This window comes from Siphateles boraxobius, unplaced genomic scaffold, assembly GCF_051911475.1.
Source record: "Siphateles boraxobius isolate OS27281-9 unplaced genomic scaffold, OSU_SipBor_1 25, whole genome shotgun sequence".
In the NCBI taxonomy this organism is placed as follows: Eukaryota; Metazoa; Chordata; class Actinopteri; order Cypriniformes; family Leuciscidae; genus Siphateles; species Siphateles boraxobius.
The window spans coordinates 14,000,418-14,020,282 of NW_027508866.1; the positions used below are offsets into that span (position 1 = coordinate 14,000,418).

General features: G+C 38.0%; 2 protein-coding genes across 2 annotated transcripts in view; one reads left to right on the top strand and one right to left on the bottom strand.

Moving 5' to 3' along the window:
• The window catches only part of ltn1 (listerin E3 ubiquitin protein ligase 1), a 24,977-nt gene extending 20,901 nt beyond the window's left edge, over nucleotides 1-4,076 (bottom strand). Inside the window, exons 1-3 of the mRNA XM_077242767.1 lie at nucleotides 3,954-4,076; nucleotides 3,125-3,331; nucleotides 1,625-1,723 (exon numbers count right to left, since the gene is read on the bottom strand). Of these exons, the coding sequence (XP_077098882.1) occupies nucleotides 1,625-1,723; nucleotides 3,125-3,331; nucleotides 3,954-3,995 (348 nt within the window). The 5' untranslated portion in view covers nucleotides 3,996-4,076. The remainder of the gene's footprint in view (nucleotides 1-1,624; nucleotides 1,724-3,124; nucleotides 3,332-3,953) is intronic.
• Nucleotides 4,033-19,798, top strand: nle1 (notchless homolog 1 (Drosophila)). The gene is made up of 13 exons (XM_077242789.1): nucleotides 4,033-4,139; nucleotides 4,330-4,470; nucleotides 5,489-5,706; nucleotides 5,823-5,902; nucleotides 5,997-6,073; nucleotides 6,161-6,258; nucleotides 7,805-7,997; nucleotides 8,088-8,223; nucleotides 8,751-8,797; nucleotides 8,882-9,084; nucleotides 10,029-10,188; nucleotides 19,190-19,260; nucleotides 19,374-19,798. Exons 2-13 carry the CDS (start codon nucleotides 4,336-4,338, stop codon nucleotides 19,384-19,386), a joined length of 1,431 nt encoding a protein of 476 aa, XP_077098904.1. The 5' UTR covers nucleotides 4,033-4,139; nucleotides 4,330-4,335; the 3' UTR covers nucleotides 19,387-19,798.
• The last annotated feature ends 67 nt before the right edge of the window (nucleotides 19,799-19,865 follow it).

Consider the following 19,865-nt stretch of genomic DNA (forward strand, 5'->3'; position numbering starts at 1 on the left):
CATTTTTTCGAAGGCTTGATTGTGTTTGTGGGGTGCACTGTAACATGTGTTCATGCTTCGTTTTTTAAAAATTGCATTATTTTACATATATTTTACCTTTATTCTACACTGCTCTGTCCCTTCTTGTAAAAACGGTCTGATGGTTTCCTGGTTCTGTGAAGCCAGTCCCTCAAAACTTACGCAATGGGCTCAGATTAGTTAGCTGGCCCAGTGTGTTGTGATTCGCTAACCGTTTATTGCATGTCTCCCGGAAACGTCACGCCCCGTACCTTTACCGGTAGTTTGCGCTTTGGTGTATTTTAAACAATGGCGTCAATAAAACCAATCGGACCCGGGGAAACGTTAGTGAAGATGATCGAGCAGAACCTGTTCAAGAACGGCTGTTAAACGACGTATCAGAAAGCATTGTTTTTTGTTGTTCTCTCATTGCTTTTTAGATATGCTGTTATTTAATTGTACTAATTATTATAGAATTACAAAAAAAAAAGCTTCATGAACAAGAATTTCATATAATCGTTCTAACAAATTATACTACAGTCCTCAAAGGGATTTTTTTGAGTAAAGACTGCGGATCTATAGTGATTGTTTCTGACTGTATGCCCTGTTACAGTTGTATTTTTAGAACTATTGTTGACAAATATCTGTCGACAGAACTATTAACTCAAAACGAACACTAAACATCGGCTTCCAAATCAAACACAGAACCATGTTTAGAATGCCTGTAGATAAACAAGCGATAAACGATACATAAAAGCTCTAATCAAAGAATAATTTAAACTAATTCCAAGTTCGCTGTTGAGATTAAAAAAAAAGTTTATAACGTTAGTCGTTTTTCGGATAAAGTTAAGTATGAATGAGCATACCAAACCAGCAGAGCCAAACAGCGTTGTCATTTGTTTACTTCCTTGCTACAACGTACAATTAACAATACGAACTATTACAGGAAAACACATCGACGAAAAATAAATCATACTTACAGATTGTGGCCCGTAAACAAAAGCTTCTGTTTTTAAAGTTGGAACTGCTCCATCTTTCAGGACAAGCCGATGTGCGAATCCTGCATTGAGTTCGCGAAGATTGTGGAAGCTTTCCTCCGTAAAATGTGCAGCACAGAGAGCGAGATTTGGGTAATAATTATGAGGGACCGAGTTAAAAATAAATTTTAACCATTGATCCCTAACTCCCTCGTCCCTAGGAAGGCTGAACAAAGCGGACCTGCAATCCGGATGAAAATAACAGCAGCGTTTTGACGACATTGCGACAACTTATGTCCAAAACAGCAAAATAAAATGGCCTCGCCCGGCTTATTAAGTATTCTCGGAGGAGGAGTTTATGCAAATAATGGGATATGCTGACGTCAGCATATCCCATGGAATGTCGTGTAGTCCAAAACCGGTCGTTTGCTGTAGATTTTTAAAGCAAATATCTTCCTTTGCTTTGAACTTTGAGTGCTGTAACTTTGCAGATGTTGTTTATGCTCAAACAGCAACATTACACACTAGCTAAAGTTAGAAAAGTGAAATCGTGTTTTACCACCCCTTTAATACAAAATGTTTTATTCAATTATGTAATTAACATTATCATTTACACATATATAACGACAGGCTTGTCATTGTTCTCTTACCACTGATATTCGGCAGTATATCCGAGGCCAATATGGGAGGACACCTTTTACAACATCAGGCTGTCGCTCTTGACACATTGCTCCAAACTCCTGTACTGCCTGAAATACACATTTACCAGCATTTATGAGCCATTCAGTTTCTGAGTCAGTGAAATGAAATGTTTATATAAATTAATATTGGGAAATAATGTGTTGCGGCATTCTGTCTTTCACTACATGTAACCTTATCACAGTCTTCAAGCGGTCTTAAAGGTGCAGTAAAAGCGATTTCTGAGAAACGCCGTTGAAAGTGGATCAGACTGGGGACCATAAACACTTGTAGCCAATCAGCAGTAGGGAGTGTGTCCACTCAATTCAATTCAATTTATACACTCATGATGGGTGAGGAGAGACAGTGATTAAGAGGGAGATTTGAAGAAAGACTGTAGAAAGAGAGATGGCTGAGAGACATTACAAATAAGAAAAGGTCAGAGGAATATCACTGGAAAAAGAAGGGTTATGATCAGACAAGAGCTTCAGGACCCGCGTTAATATTAGAAACGCTTTCCAGTGCTGAAGAGACATAAGCAGGAAGGCCTAAAAACGGACGCAGAGGTTGCGTTGTTTCTGCTCCATACATGAGTGACATTGAAGATATAGCCTACTGTTGTTGTAATGTTAGCTATAGTAACATGACAGTTTTTAGTGTTATTGTCTACTTTGTCTGGAGCGGGTGTGCTGCTGGTGACGGACAACAATTTGAAAACAAACTGATTTGAAATATCAACAGTTTTTCTCAGAAATCGCTTACAGCCCCTTTAACTGTCACCCCCTTTTACAGGATAGATCTGAACTGAAATGGTTGTAATTCGTGAATGGTTTGGAACAATACAGGCAAAAAGGTTGGTCTCTTTTTTAAAATTTACAATCAGAAGTGAAAGCACTTCAATTATATATATATTCATATAAGTTTAGGCAAAAATGTAAAGAAAGATATACAATTTGTATTAGATTGCTCAAACGTACTTTTGTATTGTAGTTATATTAGGTCGGCCTACTGCTCAAACGTAAAAAAAAAAAATATATATATATATATATATATATATACTAAATATATATTCTACAAAAAAAAATTATAGGAAATCAAAGCCATATCGAAGATATTTTACAAATCTGAAGTATATATTAAAAACACTGAGCCCGCTAAAGGGTTTTAAAGAACCTTTTCCAGTAGTATAGGCATGTTCAAATTCAAAACAGTTTCATAGGATGGTTTTTGACTGTTTAAGCTTTCAAATTATAAAAAGTGTGCTAAATATCCCACTATCAAGACAGTGAGAGGTAACAGGCTATGAAAATATGTGTGGGAGACCCTGACCGTGCTTAGGTGCTTAGTGATCCACATTTTTAAGTGTTAATTATCACTGTTCAAACAATGACCAAACATTTACCCTCTAGGCACTATGTATTTGTGACACTAGACAGTGAAACAGTGCTCCAATCAATCACAACAAATGATACCTTCAATTTTGTGACTGTATCTCTCTTGGACAATTTCCGTAGAACCATGCGGAAGTCTGCATCAACTAGATTGTCTATCTCCTCAGCCCCCTGTACTGCAGGTACATATCCTGGATCATTGGAGGTTGAGACACCGAATCCCACAAACCCAGGTACGACACCACTCTCTCTGGCCAACAGATCAGCAGCTCTGCCACTGCTGGACGGCTGAAAGAGAGAAAACACAGGGCTGTCATTACACATTCATGACCATTTCATATCTAGATGACTACGGCCCAATGGTATAATCAGGTAATCACCATCATAATAGGTTGCTCAACTAGTGCACTTTCCTATTTTTATTAGTATGCCTGCACAGATTAGAGTAGCACCTTCTTTATCGTGTTTGTCATACTCCTGTACAGCACATTGCTCAGCCCCAAAGGACTGTTTTAAATGTGCTTTATAAATAATTAATGAACTAGAAGAACTAAAACTTATCAACAAAGTCCAGCAGGGTCCTAGTTTTTTTTTAATGGGAACTAAGTAATTAACTTTCTGCCTGTTTACACGACAAACACGTGACGTCAGTATTACAAGAACACAGGTTTACATATCAGACAAGACAACGAAGATCTTACCAAATCGAATGTTACATAAACATTACTTTTATATAATTAGATAGCTCAAGTACATAATAGCGATTTGTTTTAGCGAGCAATGTCATGCTGTCACAGTTTACAACACTGGCCTGTTATTCAGTCAACTACACGGACTTTAGAAAATTTCAACGAGTTGACTTGTAGTTAGAAAAGATTACTACTAATTGAATAGCTTTCATTGGTCTTACTCGAACATTTCCTTTCGTTCTCTGTTTATTTTTGCCACCCATTCTCGTGTCGGTTGAGCGTCTGCTTTTCCGACTTCAGTACAGTCACACTAGGCGCGCGGTTATGATGTCACGCACACGCAGTTTACGTGCGTCCAAAATACTGTTAGCTGCACACGTGAAGTGAGCTGTGATCAATAACGACAGGTATTTCTGTTTTTGTAGATGGATGGTGTTGTGTTATGTATAAATATGGAATTACGGTTTATTCCTTCAATTTATAAAAGTTTAACTCACAGATATTTGATTTGAAAAATAGCTTGTTCCACACGTTCGTGCCTCACGTGCTTTAAAACTGACAAGTTAGTATTTATGTCGATGTGTTTGGGGTTTAAAGGCAAGGATGAGCGCGGACGTGGAGCGTGTGTTGATCCAGCTCCAGGATGAGAGCGGTGAGGTGCTCGGATCCCCCTTCGATGTGCCGCTGGACATCAGCCCAGACAAACTACAGCTGGTCTGCAACGCACTGTTACAGAAGGTAACGTTAGGAATGATGGACTGGAGTATGTGCTTCAAACATCTCACTTAACTTAAACTTTTGAATTGTAGAGTATACCTGTCCTGTATGCGTAGTTAAGTGCAATCTATAAAGTATAACAACACTTATATATCCTAATGTGTTATTATACAGTATGTTCATTTTGTATTTGTGTATTTGACATAACGTGATAGTAGTGTGGCATACTTCATCTAAAACTATTTTAACATATTTTTTCTGATTTTTGCAAAGTAAATAATGTAATACTTACATTTTACATAGTATTTACATTTGATTACATATATTTTTTTTATGTTTAAATATATTGCTTACTTGGAGTATAGTCTTTTTGAGCTATTTGAGTGAATTGCCAAAAATTAAATGTAATGTAAAAATGTAAAAGAAAACGTAACCAGCACGTAAATTGTACTTTGCCTTTTTTCCAACATTTTAAAGTTGGCATGAAACGGAAGTTGTTAGATAGTCTTTTTTCCCTAATGTGACATATATCCGAGTGAAAGGCTTGTTGGAAGAGAAAAATGTAAGGCGGGACTTGATTTTGTTCATCTGGAATTGATTGGATGGTTGTGGTTTGCTATTGCTGTGATATCATGTGAGTTGCCCCACCTTCACGCCAGGAAGGTGGGGCAACATGTCATAAGAGGAAACATAACAGGAAACATGTCATAAGAGAGGAGATGTGGCTGTAAGAGGGGGGGAATTTATTTTGATTAAAGGTTACGAGGTAACCTGAATTTCTAAAAAATCATGTTTATGGATTAATCATTTATAATAAATACTGCAATATTCCATTAAAAAAAGTAATTGTCAGCTACCGATTAAAATCAACAAATCATTGTTAATTAACCATCCTTTTGCGCAGTGTATTCTGTACAATAAAATAGAGTTATGAATAGCTTTTGCCTGAAAACATATTTTGTTGCATTACATTGGATGACTAGAGGCTGGTTATGAATGATGCAGCTTTTATCATTTCATAATCTTTTTGTCTGTACAGGAGGAGCCTGTGCCATTCCTGTTCTTTGTTAAAGATGCAGAGGTGGTGTCGTCCCTGGGCACTTGTGTGGAGACGTTGGGCCTAGAGACTGAGCAGGTGCTGCCAGTTGTGTACCAGCCGCAGGCCGTATTCCGTGTGCGGGCCGTGGCTCGATGCACCAGCTCTTTGGAGGGCCACACAGAGGCCGTCATCTCTGTGGCATTTAGCCCTACAGGAAAGCAAGTAGATTAAACAGTAATATTACATGCAAATTTTTATAAAGACAGATAAATATATAATAAATCAGACTGTATGCATCCAGATAAAGCTTTTTTATTATTTTGTGGTTATTCAGATATCTGGCCAGTGGATCTGGAGACACGACAGTGAGGTTCTGGGATCTGAGCACAGAAACACCACACCACACTGCTAGGGGTCAGTTTATCACACAACCTTTAGATGTTACTAAATACCGTCCTCCTGTAAGTTAAACCAATCATCTGACATTCTGTCCATCATGTTTCATAAGGCCACACACACTGGGTTTTATCCATTGCCTGGTCTCCAGATGGCAAGAAATTAGCATCAGGGTGCAAAAACAGTCAGGTGAGCATGTCAAGTCACTGGAATTCCAGTGTACTATAAGTTATTTAGGTCTAAGATATTGTTTTGTATCTGATGTGTTTTTTGCAGATCATTTTGTGGGATCCGATCACAGGAAGTCAGATTGGAAAGACCTTAACGGGACATACAAAGTGGATCACCTGGCTATGCTGGGAACCTCTCCACCTGTGAGTTTTGAAAAATCATTTAGGACTTGTAATTAGCGGCCGGCCGATATTTGGCATTTTTTAATTATCTGCATCAGCCGACAAGATCAGGATGTGAAGAGTTTTTCAACCAGTATAACAAAAAGTGTTTATGAAAAAAAAAGCCTACCCTACCTTTAATTAAATATCTCTGTTTTACAGTTCTGGCTAATAAATTATTAGACAAAGCTGTAAAAATAAAAAATTAAACTGTATGCATAATAGAAAGGAAAACACTATCATCTACATTCTGCAAATACGCATTAATATAATTTAAACAGGCCTTTGAATATTTAATAAACATTTAATTTCACGTATCTTGCTAACTTTGTCAAATCCAGCTGTGAGATCTTGTGAGGTGTGCTTTTGTATTTCATTTTTTTTTTTTTTTCTCAAATGATTTATTTCTAATTTCAGCATGATGATTGTTGTGTATGTTGTGTATGATTGTTGTGTATGTGTTTTTACTATCTTTTAAATGAAATAGAATAATATCATATATATTCCAACTGGCTTTCAAAGATCTCGCCACTACTTGAAATCAAAGTATTAATACATGTCTATGTTTTATATTTGTTAAAGGGATAGTTCACCCAAAAATGAAAATTCTGTCACTATTTACTCACCCTCGTGTTGTTCCAACCTCGTAAGACCTTCGTTCATCTTCGGAACACGAATTAAGATATTTTTGATTAAATCTGAGAGCTGGATCACTCCTCCATAGGCTTCTAAGGGTTTGAAACTTGCCAGCCCCGAAAAGTTATTAAAGATATCGTTAAAATATTCCAAGTGGTTACAGTGGCTCAATCTTAAGTTTATCAAACGATGAGAATACTTTTTGTATGCAAAAAATAAATAAATAACGACTTTATTTCAACTATACATTTCCTTCTCTGTGGGCCTCTAGTCAGTTAACGTAGTGTGATTGCATAGAGCTACGTCACACGTAGGCTCACTATTGGCCGACGCTGGTCATGTGTGTGATGCGTGTGACGTACAACAACAGAAGAAGTGCGCTATATCACTAGTGAACTGACTCGAGGCCCACAGAGAAGGAAATTAATAGTTGAAATAAAGTCGTTATTTATTTATTTTTTGCGCACAAAAAGTATTCTCGCCGTTTGAAGAACTTAAGATTGAGCCACTGTAGTCACTTGGACTATTTTAACGATATCTTTAATAACTTTTCGGGGTTGGCAAGTTTCAATCCCTGAAGAAGCCTATGGAGGAGTGATCCAGCTCTCAGATGTTATCAAACATATCTTAATTCGTGTTCCGAAGATGAACGAAGGTCTTACGGGGTTGGAACAACATGAGGGTGAGTAATTACTGACAGAATTTTCATTTTTGGGTGAACTATCCCAACTATCCTTTAATTTGCATGTTTATTTTAGCTCTACAAGTGAATTCATTAGAATTTATTATAAATGATTAAATTATAGTTCATTTAAGAATTGTTTAATTCAATGATAATTCAGAAAATGTCATAACAAAATAACAAATTTGATCTAATTTCGCTCCATCACAGAAACCCAGAGTGTCGGTATTTGGCTAGCACCAGTAAAGACTGTACGATCCGGATATGGGATACGGTTTTGGGCCGTTGTGATAAGATCCTTACCAGCCACACGCACTCTGTGACGTGTGTAAAATGGGGAGGTGATGGTCTCCTGTACACCTCATCTCAGGACAGAACTATTAAAGTCTGGAGAGCCAAAGATGTAAGATGTTTCCACAATACAACTTAAACATGTTTACTGGGGATTTTGTCTGAATTATGGTGTGAATATGTGCTCTCATCTTTTCCGCAGGGAGTTCAGTGTCGTACATTGCAAGGTCACGCTCACTGGGTCAACACGTTGGCCCTCAGCACGGACTATGTTCTGCGCACAGGAGCGTTCGAGCCAGCTACCGCAACCATAAACCCTCAGGATCTCACTGGATCACGTAGGTTTCAGCATAGCAATGGATTTATTATTGAACTCTGCTGTTCAAAAGTTTGGGGTTGGTATGATTTTTGTTTTTTTGTTTTTTTCTGAAAAATGAACACCAAGGCTGCATTTATTTGATGGCAAATACAGTAAAACAATTTTTATTTACAGTATTATTACAATTTAAAATTCCTGTGATTTATTTAGTCACATGATCCTTCAGAAATAATTATTAATATGCTGATTTGGTGTTCAAGAAACATTTATTTTTATCAATGTTGATAACAGTGCTGCTTAATATTTTTGGGAAAACGGATACATTTTCTTTCAGAATTGTTTAATAAATAGAAAGTTCAATTTAGAACAGAATTTATTTGTAACATTATAAATGTCTTTACTTTCGATTTTGATCAATTGAATTGAATTGAACCTTGCTGAATAAAAGTATTTATTTTTTAAAAATCGTGTTGAGCACAAACTTTTTGAATGGTAGTGAATGTTGTAATGAGGATCATTTTGTAAATATAAATCAATTATCCGCAGTGGACGAAATCAAGGAAAAGGCTCTGAAGCGCTACAACAACGTCAGAGTGAGTGAGACCAGTCTATAAACAGTATCGACTTGTGAGAGATGGCATTCATGTATAAAAAGCTAAACATTTGGTCTTCTAAAGGGAGAAGGTCATGAGAGGCTGGTGTCAGGATCAGACGACTTCACAATGTTCTTATGGAACCCAGCAGAGGAGAAGAAGCCAGTGGCCCGTTTGACAGGTCACCAAGCGCTGGTCAATGAGGTGCTATTCTCCCCGAACACACGACTGATCGCCAGCGCTTCTTTTGATAAGTCTATAAAGATCTGGGACGGAAAGACAGGAAAGTAAGTAGGGTGGTCACAGATCCCTGATTGATTTGAGACTTTGGCTATGTTTAGATTAGCATACTACCATATTTATATTTTAACCGCAGTATTTTATATTAATACTAATATAAGTATATACAGTAGTATACATAGACTAGTATTCGAATATTATATATGCCAAGAATGACTTACTAAATTTTACTTCACTGGGTAATGGGTATCCCACAGTGCAATGCACTTTCAAATGTTATGACATTGTAATACAAACTACTGTTTGAAATGTTTAATTTTACATATCAACTATTGCTTCACATATAAATTTTACAATATAGTATGCAGTAAGCTTGTATTGCATTCCAAACAGCCTGTTGCTGCATCTGAAATCAGTCTTTCTGAATAGGTACTTGAATAATTAATTACTTTGCAAAATCAAAAAAGTATTTGTGAATGTGTATAGTATGAATGTAATCCGGATGTACTTTGTTATTGTCATGTGACACATCAGCTTTAGTTGCGTTGCTTCACTCACTGCCATTCAAAACCCCTCTCCCGTGGCCCCATGAGAAAGTAAAGTGTCTATTAGTTATGAACTTCAGAATCTCACCGCAAATAGGAAGTCATTCAGGTACTTTCCGACCCTATGTTTTATGAAAACTGTGAATTCGGAAATGCTACTCTTCACATACTGTTTTTCTCCTCCTACTATATAGTACGGAAGTATGTGATTTTAGATGTAGCCTTTTTTAAATGGATTCATGGTGGCACAGAACCATAGTGTACTTCCAGTAGTGTACACTAGGAGGCACTCAGATCACGTCAGCAAATCACAGCATATTTAGCTTGTTTGCACATGGCAACAACACAGCCAGTATACACAGTGCACAGACAAATATGTCGTTCTGTTTTCTCTGATCCTGTGAAAGTCTATTAAAGAACTTTAAGATTTTTTTTATGTTTTTCAGGTACCTGACCTCCCTTCGCGGTCATGTCGGGCCAGTGTACCAGGTGGCGTGGTCTGCAGACAGCCGTCTGTTGGTCAGTGGCAGCAGTGACAGCACTCTGAAGGTGTGGGACATCAAGATGGGCAAACTGAACGCTGATCTGCCTGGCCATGCTGATGAGGTAAGACCGTGAATGGATTTTGTTCAGAGGGTTGAGTCTTATGCCTGGCTCACACTACAGGAGTTTTTGGCCAATTTATCCCAGATTTTCCCCTCCCGAGAATCTGAGAAAAAATCTTGTCGAGGACCTCTGATTATCTGGTAATGTGAGGCGTTCACAGATCGAATCTTGCACCTGCTGATCTGCTCTCACATAAATCGGGCCCGCCCCGATCATATCAACAGACCTGCAAACTCCTCAGAGTAAAAAAGGTGACAGTGTCACACGCGGGGGGTTGGGGGGGGGGGCATGTGGGATTGGCCTCACACATTTCTGAGCGCTTTATTAAACAGAAATTTGCTGTTGGTGTATTAGCCTAAAACAACATGCTCGCCAGATTGTTTATCTAAATAGCCATATGTTGTTAGAATTTACTGTTTACCAGGTTTTTGGTAATTTCTTTGATTTAATTTTTTTATTCTTTTTTTAAATGAAAACCAACATCATAAAGTATGATATTTGTTTTACTTTGAGCATTTCTGGAGCTATAATTGACTCTTCTTAGGAGCATATAAAACAAAACAGCTCCTTGGAAAAAATGAAATGTAATATTTTAGTAGTTATAAACAAACATATTTTAGTTCAGATTAGTTTGAGGGCAGCAATTGTATTCATAATGTCAAAATAAAACCGACGTAATGTTACTTGAAGGCATTATAGCCTACTATTCCTGCCAGACTTCCATGGTTGCAGTTAGTGTTACTACAGTAAATCCATGGTGAATGTTGCTGATCTGTGGACACTGGATAGTTAATTCATGGCACAATGTTTCTTTCTGGTTTCCACGTCAGTGCTGTTTGATCCGTTAATAACGGAGAAATGTGAATGTTTCTCACTAGATCTCTCAGCGATGTTATTACTTCTCTGGGAAATTCAAATTCTTCCTTTACTTGATCTCTTATTAGCGCTGTGTAGTAACAGTGTCGCTTGATCAAGATCGGCTCGCGCTGCTTTGGTCCAAACTGATAAACGGTCCGTCAACCACACAATAACGAGCAGTTTCGTTCCGCTTGCCATTTGATGTTGGGCAATGTTGTGGTGGCTCCGGCGGATTATGAGCGCACTTACCACGCGCAACGCGCCTACATTTGAAATAACGACATTTTGGTCGGCAGGAAAAATGGCCTACCCCCCGATTCACGTAAATGACCCAATTGGCCGAGAAAACGGCGATTGTCGCCGAAAAGCGACAAGTTTTCAGGCGTGTATCAAACATGTTTGATATTTAGGATTTTAAATCGGGATGAGCAAGACAGTGATTACGTCAGTACTGTCACAATAGCCAATAATTATTTTTGATTTCCATTACACGAGAGTAGATGTTAAAACTTCATGCTGATTTGTACTCGACTTTCGCCAAGATAAGCACCAACTAAGACGTAGCTTTACAGTAGCCTATGCTTCTCCATCCATTTACGCTTCTTTCCATCTGGTGATGTGAATCTCCTTTTGTCTGGTGTTAATGGCTGCAGGGTATTTGGTGCGTCAGCACACATAACGGCTGCAACCACAGTGCGGTCTCCCCAGTGGATCAGCATAACAACCCTCTGGATTGAGCGGAGTAGGGAACATCTCTAGGGTCTTCAAGTGGGCACCTTCCGTCCTCAGTGTTTCGTCGACTAGCCCACGACACGTCAAGTCACCAGAGTCACCCCCCTCCGTCCCCCACTCAACTCAGCCCAGCTTACTGACCTTTAAATCCTGCTGCTGAGGTTGCTCCTTCCTCGTAGTTCACATGTGACCTACCCATAATCTCTCACAATCTCCGCAACCCGACCATAACCGCCAACCCGTTTGACTATAAGAAACAAGTAGGGCTGTTGCGGTAAAGGAATTTCCCTTGAGGTAATTTTGAGTGACTCAACAGCGCGATATGCGGTAGGCCTATTATCGCCATTCATTTATTTATTTATTTATTTATTGCTATATAAATAAGTGGTACATACATGTTCAGTAATTAAAACCGAAACTAAACAGAGTGTTGAAACAAAGTGGAGTAACAAAATAATGTAAAAATAAGGGTCCCCATAATATAATAACAGAACATAAACCTTACAATAAGCTTGTTATGCCATTGTCATATAACCGTTAGTTCCCATCCTCGAATCTCACTTTACGAGAGGCTTTCTGCTGATATTTCACCAGTATCTGCATTGCTCGTCTCTGCGCATCCTAGACAGGCTGTCACTTGGTGGTGGCAAGGGACTGTCTTTAAGTGAGTTATTAAAGCTACAAATTGTAATCTTTTTTAAACCGCTAGGTCTCTAACCTCTTACAATAACAAAGGCGTAGGTCAATGACGCATAAGCGGAATTATGGAACTTGACATCATGCTTAAGGATCTAATGATTATGGATGAGTGTATACATTGATGTTTTTTAACATGACTGTGGTATGAAGCAGGTCATGATTGCGAATGAGATACAGATATCAGCGCCACACGCGAGTCCCACAGATATTAAAGGAATAAGGACATTTCATTCTACCGAACTACCCGCAAGTATAGAATTAATACTCACACAGGTCAGTTTATTAGACGAATTAAACTTGTGAGGTAACGCAGCGCTGTTTCACTTGGTCTACACTATCACATTAAACTGCATTTGAGTGTGTTGAAAGTTATAATGTTATTCTATGTGTTAGTTTGTCTGTATGAGACTAGCAGTAAGCTAGATCAACATTAGAATAACATACTGATAATATTCTAACATTGCATCATGTTGAGCAGTATAACATTGATTAGTTTTATGTACATATGCTCACCTTTCTAACAAAGTATCTCTGTCAAGTCGAAGTTTGTCACGAACTTGGAGCTCTCGGCATCGCGAAAACGCCACGCTGATATTAATCCTCGTTTTAGTTCTCCTTTTGTCCCAAAGTCTGCATGCCATGGCCCATAATATTTGAACGAAACAACAACAGCGTGAGCGTGCCGCTAGACGTAGCGCAGTTGTCCGCGTCTGTTGCCATGGTTACTATGGCAGTACGAGTGGAAACCAGGGATAACGTCATTGACAGGCGACAAGTGAACATGGACAAGCCACTATTTAAATTTGGAATTTCTCTGAAATGAAAAATCTTTGGGAACTTTTGGGATATTGTAGGTACACAACTGCAGGAAATATATCACACTGTGCAAGTGATGTGTGCATATTTTATTACAAGAATCGCACATATTGTAGCTTTAAACCGTTCATTCAACGAAAATGTAAAAAAAAAATATATATATATATATGTATTGCAGATTCTTTCAAAGAGAGATGTAATGAAACAAGGTGTTAATTATTTTAATATTTAATTTTAACTTTTAGCTCCACTTTACAAGGCTCAGCTGAGCAGCAATGCAGTGAGTGGGCAACACTGAAGCTGATGCGTCACTTTATAGAGATCAATGGCATTGATTCATTGTATTGACCAGCGCTGACGCCATTCATTGGAAATATCCTTAAATGTTAAAAAGGATGATTTTTTTCAAAGATTTCGCTTTCCTTGGGCACGGCAACCTTTTCACGAATATGACTTGATCTGAAGGACAGATATTTTGTTTACATCCGCTTTTCCGCTTCTGGTCTGCTGCTTGAGATCACGTGAGGCGCTTCCTCTGGCACGATAATTTTAATAAAATTTTGTAGTGTGATGCGCCGCGATTTTCAAATCTTGTAGTGGGAGCATGTTTAAGATTTGAGGGAAGAAAATCTGCAAAGATTCTCCTTAAGGGTGTATTCACACCAGGAAAGTCCGATAGTTCACTTGCTTTGGTCCGGACCAAATATTTTTTTTTTTTTTGGTACGGTTCGCTTTCACACTGCTCTTTTTGCAAGTGAACCAAAATTTGTAAACAAAACCACACGTGTGTCATGCCAACGCGGTGTCATTGGTTGTTGCGTTAAATCTTACCCGGATATAATAGTGCTATTTTCTGATTGGCTAACAACACCAGAGGAGACGCGCTTGATTCCTGCCGTTGTCGTGCCGAAAAGTGATGGTCCGCCGAAAATTGATTGCGCCCAGTCTCTTTACGTCTACAGCTGGATCAACAGAAATAACGTGCAAACAACCATCAGTTTATGTCCGTGGTAGGCCTAATAGCAAAGGTATGTCTGTGTGATACTTTAACGTTTCTTTTAACATAATAATAACAATTGTGGCCAAATAAGTGTTTGCAGGTTATAGTTTAATCAGGTATGACATTTAGGTGATGATAGGAAATAATAATAGAAGCCTGTTGTTGCCGATGGAATACGTGTTTGTATTTGGAAAACGGACTGTAGCCTATAATAACATGACTTACTGCTGAGCTATATATAAAATAAAGACATGATCTCTTTTGCAATTATCCTTATGACTGCATTATTTTACCTGCTGTGTACCAACCAATCCAGCCTTTTTACCTGTTAAAATACCTTTAAATGTCGAAAACAACCCATAAAATGCAGTATTCTATTAACAAGAAAATGATTGAAGCCTCTACTGATTGCAATAAATAATGCAATAAATTTTCGGCAGACCATCACTTTTCGGCACGACACCGGTTCCACAGTGAGAGCGGCGCGGCCAGAGTTTTGGGCGCTGCGGCATATTAAATATATTACAAATAGTTTTTCAGCGTGAGAAATACAATGTGTGGCGGGAGAGAGTGACAAAAGACCGAAATGAGTGACAGTCACGCTCAATGCGTGACACTTGAGAGCCCTGTCACTCATTCATTCATTCATTCCATTCCAATGATGCACACACGACGCGCAGAAAGACACGCAACAGTATCTTGTGGCCAGACAACGCGCCGGAATGGAATGTAGTAGGCTACAACAGATCACTTTCCCATAACGCAACTCCGACTACGGAAGCCTGTTAACTCAAAGCGCAGTGCTTTCTTGCAATATTCCTTTTTCACAAAATGGCGACGAAGCCGGAAGTAGGGTAAACTCTTTTCCGGTGAAAGCGCTAGCTAGGAGACTAAAAGCGGTCAGTCCTGTTGCATACCTTTTTATGTTTCAACCCAAAGAAGATACAACCCTATTTATCACTTCACAGCTTTCCGTGTTTTGCTGGTTTCCATGGAACAACTGGGGAGAAGTTAAATCACGCCAGAGTGACACAGACGACAAAAAGTCTTCTGGTCGCGCCGCCGCCCGCTACGATCACCATTCATTCTCAAAATGGACTGTGAACAGCTTGTTTTTTCTCTCAGTCATTCATATATCTGACAAAAAGTAAGAATAGCAGATGTTGTCCGTTTTGTCCGATAGTTTTCAGGGAGCTGTGAAAAGATGGCTGAAATTGGACAAAAGTTACAAATTCTTGACGTTTGCTTACATTAAAAAAAAAAAAAGTTCCATTTATTAAAATGGCATGATACTTGATGACTAAGCTAACATTTAATGTTAGCCTACTATATCTAAACACAATAAATAAATAAATTGAAATGATGTCTGATTGCTATGAGTGAAATCTAGTGGCTTTTGTTACAAATTCATGTTATTAAGTGTTAGTTTGCCCAGGAGATTGCAGCAATCTTTCACTAGATTATGGCTCATTTTTCATGTTACCACCATGAATGAAACTAAGAATTGTACATCTTTACACTGAATTTGACCTAACATTGCTGAGGGTCTGAGGTCCCCTTATGAGAAGAAAATATATTTCCCTATATATGAATGATTAATATGAATGAAATGGTTTAACAGCTCACAGGCATAAATGGTTTAAAATATACAGAATAATATATGGTGTTAATATATTACAATATATTGAATAATACATAAGGAATTTTCATATATTAAAAAATATATAATCTATGTAAATTTTATATTCAGTAATACACCCCATCATACAGGGATTAAAGTTATCCGTAGCTACGAGAGTCTACGACGGATTTCTGTCAATATCAGGGTTCCCCCCTGTCCTTGTGTCTTAAAATCACTTTTCATAATTTTAAGGCCGTAAATATCCTTACATTTCTCAAATAGTGTAATAAATGTCTTAATTTTAGTTTGAATGGGATGGACGAGGTGTTCACTCTGCTGAGGGGGATGTGATAAAGCCTGGAGTGGAGCAAAAGCCCATTCCTCTCTGCACTCTAAGCGTGCTGTCATCACTCCGCTCCTGATCCACTCCGAGTTTTCCAGTCCCACTCACAGGAAAAACTGGTCCGTGTTTACACAACTTCTAATATGTTTATTTTTGTATATCACAAACGTCTGAATTTATAATACTATATGTAACGGTTTGGAAAGTATTCTACACGTTTAATAAATGTTCCAGCTGCCCTTGCTTGCACAAGTAAACAGCAGGCATTGCAAAGCGCACCCAGGAAAAAAAGGGAAAGAAAGTTACAGAAAACAACTTCTACAAACAATTTTAAATTGCCAACAGTTAATAATAATAAATAAAAGTGCATGACGTGCAAATCGGATAACAATCAAGTGCAATATAAACATGTTTTGTCAGGGCATCACTCCCGAACCCGGGCATCACTACTGAACCCCGGCATCAACACTCAATTTCAACATCTGCTTCCTCCTCTACACGTGTCTGGCATGATTTAACTTCTCCCCAGTTGTTCCATGAAAACACGGAAAGCTGTGAAGTGATAAATAGGGTTGTTTCTTCTTTGGGTTGAAACATAAAAAGGTACGCAACAGGACGGACCGCTTTTAGTCTCCGCATTTGTCCTCCGACTGCATCTGCTAGTGCTTTCACTGGAAAATAGTTGTATTCACACCTGCCCAAAAGGTCCGCACCAAGGGGGTAATTGAACTAGAGTTCGATTCAATCGAACCAAACAAGGCAGGTGTGAATGCACCCTATGTGTGTGCTGCAACCAGATTTCACAATCGGTTAGGATTTTAAAACACCTGGGCCCGTATTCATAAAGAATCTTAATGCAAAGAGTAACTCCTAGTGACAAAATTCTAAGACAATTCTTAGAAATGTGGGCGTTTACTCTTAAAATTAAAGAAAAAATCCTAATAAAGAAAAAATTTATTCAGAAAGCATCTTAACCCTTAAAAGAGGTCTTAAGGTCAAAATTGTTAGGAGCACAGATGAGGACTTTTAAGAGGCTTAAGAGTTTCTTTAGCAGAGGAGAAAATGACAGAAAGACGAAGAGGGAGAAGAAATGCATTGCAGATAATAGATGACAGTGAGTTAATAAGACACTATAGATTAGATCGTGCAGGGATCATGATTGTGACCGATTTTATTAGAGACACAATAACATCTCTGACACAGCGCAGGAATGGCATAGTGCCAGAAATTAAATCACTACTGTACATTAAGATATTTGGCAGCTGGGAAAATGCATCAATGCAGCAGTGATGAAATGGATCTGTCACAAACTTCTATAAGCAGAGTGATCACAAACAATTACAGCACTTTCAGAACCTCTTATTGTGTCGCAGTTAATTTTGTTTCGACTGGACATTCCCACATTGCAGGCTCAAAAAAATGCATTTATGAATATAGCAGGCTTCCGCACAAGCAGGGGGAATGAACCGTAAATAATTTATTATTAACCGCTATAAGCTCCCACGTCTGCTTCTGTGCTGTGACACCCGGCCTGATTTTCCTTTAAGGATGGCCTTGTGTTCATCCACTAACTGGGCTCACAGTAAACACTGTTCCTCTGTCCAGTTGAGCTTTCTTGTTTTTTTATTCCATGTTTGCTACATTAAAACCAACATTCAAACCACCACTTAAATAGACAATGGAACAATTTTTATCATTCTAATCCAATTAAATACCTTATAGGAAATTAACAGTATGGTAAATAAAAAAAGGATTTATATACACATATATAATGTGTGTGTGTGTGTGTATGAGAATGGTCAAATAGGAAAAATTACATATGTAATTTCAAATTGAAGGCTTAGAATAGACCCTATACTTAAAATCACTCTTTTTTTCCCTTCTTGGACAACCAACCAATCACTGTCTTCAAAAGATTGTGTCATACATAGCAACAGGGTCAACCCCGCCTCCTCACTAAGATAAAAGTTGTTGTCTTTTCCTTACTCAGAGTTGCTCTCAGATCGGTCCCGAATCGCTATTAAGCTAAGACTCCTACGTAAAAGATTTTAAGCTAAATTAAGAGTTTTCTGATAGGATTCTTAGAATCTTTAAGAATACAGGCCCTGTAGTATGAGCCAGGCATTACACGAGGACCAGGGATTTACAACGACTATTATTCAGTACACACATCAGTGTTATTTTAGTATTATTTATATATTTAATATACTATTATAGGATATATAGTGTTTTTAATTTAGCTTTTATTTTTATATTTTCAGTTTTCATTTTTATTTCAGTTTTAGTTAGTTTGTTATTCTTTTGTAATTTTTATTCATTTATTTCTGTATAGATCTAATTTTTTTTATTTCAGTTTAGGAATTTTAGTACTTCGACTTTATTTCAGTTAGTTCACAAGGCAAAATTTCTCATTTTCATTTAAGTTTTTCATCTAAAATGTATATCAGCTTTATTTTAATTATTTAAATTAAATTATTTTTTAATAGTTTTAGTTAACCTAACAAACCCGTTTTTTTCCTAAAACTAGTTTTAAAATAAAATACTAGGTTTCTCAGTTGTTTAAAACTTAAACACTAGGGCATTTTTTATATATAAAATGCATCATAAAAGTAGAGTAAGATATAAAAATTAGTTGTTTTGTTTTCATAAATAGGCCTACATTTTTATCATCTATAGTGTATAAATTGCCTCTTTTTTTTAGCCATATCTAAATAAATAGTTTACAGTAATTTCCCACATCTAGAAATTACTTTATTTTGGTCTCTAAGCAGTCACCTAGCAACTACCCAGAACACCCTAGCGACCACATAATGTGCCAAAAACTCTGAATACCTTAATAGCATAGCAATACCTTGGCAATAACCACCATTGTGTTAGAGCTGCATGTTATGCATGGACAAACACCCCTCATCTATTTTCTTTTATTGCTCAGGTTTTTGCCGTTGACTGGAGTCCCGATGGACAGAGAGTGGCCAGCGGTGGGAAAGACAAGTGTTTAAGAATGTAAGTGACTCCTATATCTTGCACAGATTAGTTATTTCCATGCCCACACAATACTGTGCGCGACACTACCTGGTAAGAACACTTGGCATGTCTTATCTTCTTTTCTCCATTAGATGGAGGAAGTAACCCGGAGAAACCAGCGGCCCCAGGCTCTGCATGCAACAGTGAACAGCAAGTGTTGGAGCACTAAGCCTTAGCCTATTTTTCCAACGAAACCACTTTGACAGCATCACAATAGCTGACATATAATGCTCTCTGATGTTGTCGGGCCAGATAGCGGGAAGATAAAACGCCCGATACACCACTCAAATGAGCAACTGCCCGGTGGAAGTGCAGGCGATCTGACCCAGCCTAATCGGTGTAATCTTTCTCACACACATTCTTTGTAATTAACTTAATCCCTAATGCTGTGATACAGGCGGCATTAACCAGGTCTGTTCCAGTGCCGAGAGATAACCAGCATCGTCACAGTGGACCGCACTACGTCAGCAGAGACGTTTTCTCATTAAACAAGCAATAAAAGGATTTTTATGGGGTCCATGGTTTGTGTGTGTGTCTGTGAGACTTTCTTATCTTGAATTAACAACTGTAGCATCAAAAGCAGT

What these genes read in the sequence shown, in the direction of transcription:
- nle1 (XM_077242789.1), top strand. Translation starts at nt 4,336, where the DNA reads ATGAGCGCGGACGTGGAGCGTGTGTTGATCCAGCTCCAGGATGAGAGC. An exon ending in ACCACACCACACTGCTAGGG is followed by an intron (nt 5,903 to 5,996) that starts GTCAGTTTATCA and finishes ATGTTTCATAAG; the next exon opens with GCCACACACACTGGGTTTTA. An exon ending in CAGGGTGCAAAAACAGTCAG is followed by an intron (nt 6,074 to 6,160) that starts GTGAGCATGTCA and finishes TGTTTTTTGCAG; the next exon opens with ATCATTTTGTGGGATCCGAT.